The 2,311-nt window shown below is 42.1% G+C and overlaps 1 protein-coding gene across 1 annotated transcript; it reads left to right on the top strand.

The window, feature by feature from the left end:
• The first annotated feature begins 241 nt into the window (after positions 1 to 241).
• LOC139561555 (saxiphilin-like) lies at positions 242 to 2,311 on the top strand. Its single transcript, XM_071378784.1, has 5 exons — positions 242 to 414; positions 937 to 997; positions 1,627 to 1,758; positions 1,996 to 2,083; positions 2,168 to 2,311. The coding sequence occupies exons 2-5, from the start codon at positions 946 to 948 to the stop codon at positions 2,181 to 2,183; spliced, it is 288 nt and encodes a 95-aa protein (XP_071234885.1). The 5' UTR covers positions 242 to 414; positions 937 to 945; the 3' UTR covers positions 2,184 to 2,311.

Here is a 2,311-nt window from a genome sequence, read left to right as displayed (position 1 = left end):
GGCAGCAGGGATGACCAGGGATGTTCTCTTGATAAGTGTGTGAATTAGACAATGTTTCTGTCCTGCTAATCATTCAAAATCTAATGAGTACTTTTGGGTGTCAGGGAAAATGTATGGAGTAAAAAGTACATTATTTTCTTTATAAATGTAGTGAAGTGAAAGTCGAAATAAATAGAAGTATTAAATTAAAGAGCGCAAAATACTACTTAAGTACTACTTTAAAGAATTTTTACTTTAGTGCTTTACACCACTAACTAATGGCCCGACAACGGGATCTCTCGTTGGGTTAATGAGGCAACTAGTCACACCTGTGACAGGTCCTTTAAAAGGAGAGGTGGAAGAGGGAGACCATAACTCACAGACAACAGAGAGAGAGGTGAATCACCCAGTGAATCCCTTGGAAGAGTGCAGAAGGTGAGCTTGTGTCATTATCAAATAGTGTATATTCATCTCAAATAGCACCTTTATCTAATGTGGCCCTGGTCAAATGTGGTGCACTATATAGGACCCCTTTTTGTGGCTCGACCCCTGAACTTAAGAGCATAGACTAATAGTTACCTTTGCAGTAAATGGGTAGTCTCTGACTAGATCTAGGATACTTCCCATTCCCTATGTAGTGCACTGTGGGCCCTCGTCAAAGGTGGTTCACTACATAAGGAATGAGGAACCATTTGGGAAGGATACATATTCCTGTGTGCCAGGCTAATCTTTTTGTTTGAAGAGTTGATACCTGAGTTTTGGCTGACTAGTAGCACCATGTTGCCTGAACTCGGTTCTTGGGCTCCTCAGTACTGGATTTAGAAATTGCTGCCTTAGCAGTTGCTTAAGTTTAGTTCCCAACACAGGGTTTCTGTAACCTCTCTAGTTCCACTAGTCATTCCACTGATTTTGAGTTTTCCAGTACAAGCACAGCCTAACTAATCTCTTTCTCTGGAGACCATCACCATGGCGATCTTGACCGTCATTCTCCTTGTCAGCATGGCTCTTGCCCTGGGAGGTAAGCGTGACATACCTCCCACTTACTCACCAACATTTTAATGACCACATTAGTGGGTGTTGCTCTGTCCTATCTCATGCACGTAGGTATTAAGCAGGTGTGAATTGTGTAATGTTTATTTTCATAATCGGTTCTCCATGGGACACCTGTGAGGTCAGCCATTATGAACTGTGACACTGGAGAAATTAAGGTTGTGCCTTGCAGAAGGGCACATAGATGGATATATGAACTTGTCAGCTCACTGATTTGAACTGCTGGCCCAACTCTCAAACAGCAGGCTACCTGCCACTCTAGTTCCAGAGATGTATATTGTGGTCTAGATGCAGGACTGAGGTATTCTGATATGAATGGTTTGATCATTTAACTGGGTTGTCTAACTAACTGATACAATTTACAGTTTAAGTTTCATCAGCAGTTATATAACACACAGAAACAGATTTTTGACTGCATGGGCCCTTTAAACAAGTAGCAGAATTTCAATATTTAGGGACCTCACTTGGTTACATCTGAAATGGGACCCTGTTCCCTATAAACTACTTCTGACCATATAGGGTCCCACACGGGTTATGATTCCAGAAGCTTCCAGAACGTTATGTCCACATTACAATGTGTGTTACCTGTGTGTCCAGATGCTACGACACAACCCAAGACCCCCTGTGAGCGTGTTGGAGATCCTGTGAAAAACGGCCCCCCTGGAGACTACGTCCCCGCGTTTGAAAGCCAGGGAGAATACACCCCAGAGCAACACTGGGGCTCAACAGGTTACCATTCGCACATAAACGCAACCTCGTCGGGACACAACTCAGTCCCATTTTAAAATCAGATTTTTCCCTAACCTGTTCTCTTACTCAACCTAACTGCTAATTCTAACCTTAACCCCCTGGAAATAGTATTTGACCTCATGGGGACTAATGAAATGTCACCAGTTATTTGTGGGTTGTTTACTTTTCTTGTGGGGACTTATGCAACGTGTTTTTAAACATGTCCGCTTCTGGTAGGTTCCTCTTCGTGTCTTAGCAGAACTGAAAAGAAGATCCCGGGTACTGAAACTCATTCAGGCACTGCTCCAATCAAATGTGCATACAGGTACCCACTCTCTCATTCACTAAGTGTTCATTAGTTGCAGCTGGTTCAGTATGTTAATATTAGTTCTTTTTTGTCTAATTGTAGTGGTGCTCACAGATGAAAGGTGCTGAAGAGAAGACTGTGAAAACATTGGAAATACTTTGATGGTTGTCTTTACTGTACAATGGGAGCTGATTCACATTCCATATAAATGAAGAAATCCAGAAATAAAATTTGTATCTTTACATA

This window comes from Salvelinus alpinus, chromosome 31 (genome assembly GCF_045679555.1).
Source record: "Salvelinus alpinus chromosome 31, SLU_Salpinus.1, whole genome shotgun sequence".
NCBI lineage: Eukaryota > Metazoa > Chordata > Actinopteri > Salmoniformes > Salmonidae > Salvelinus > Salvelinus alpinus.
Note: the sequence above shows the minus strand (reverse complement) of the source record. Positions and strands in the feature narration are given on the sequence as shown.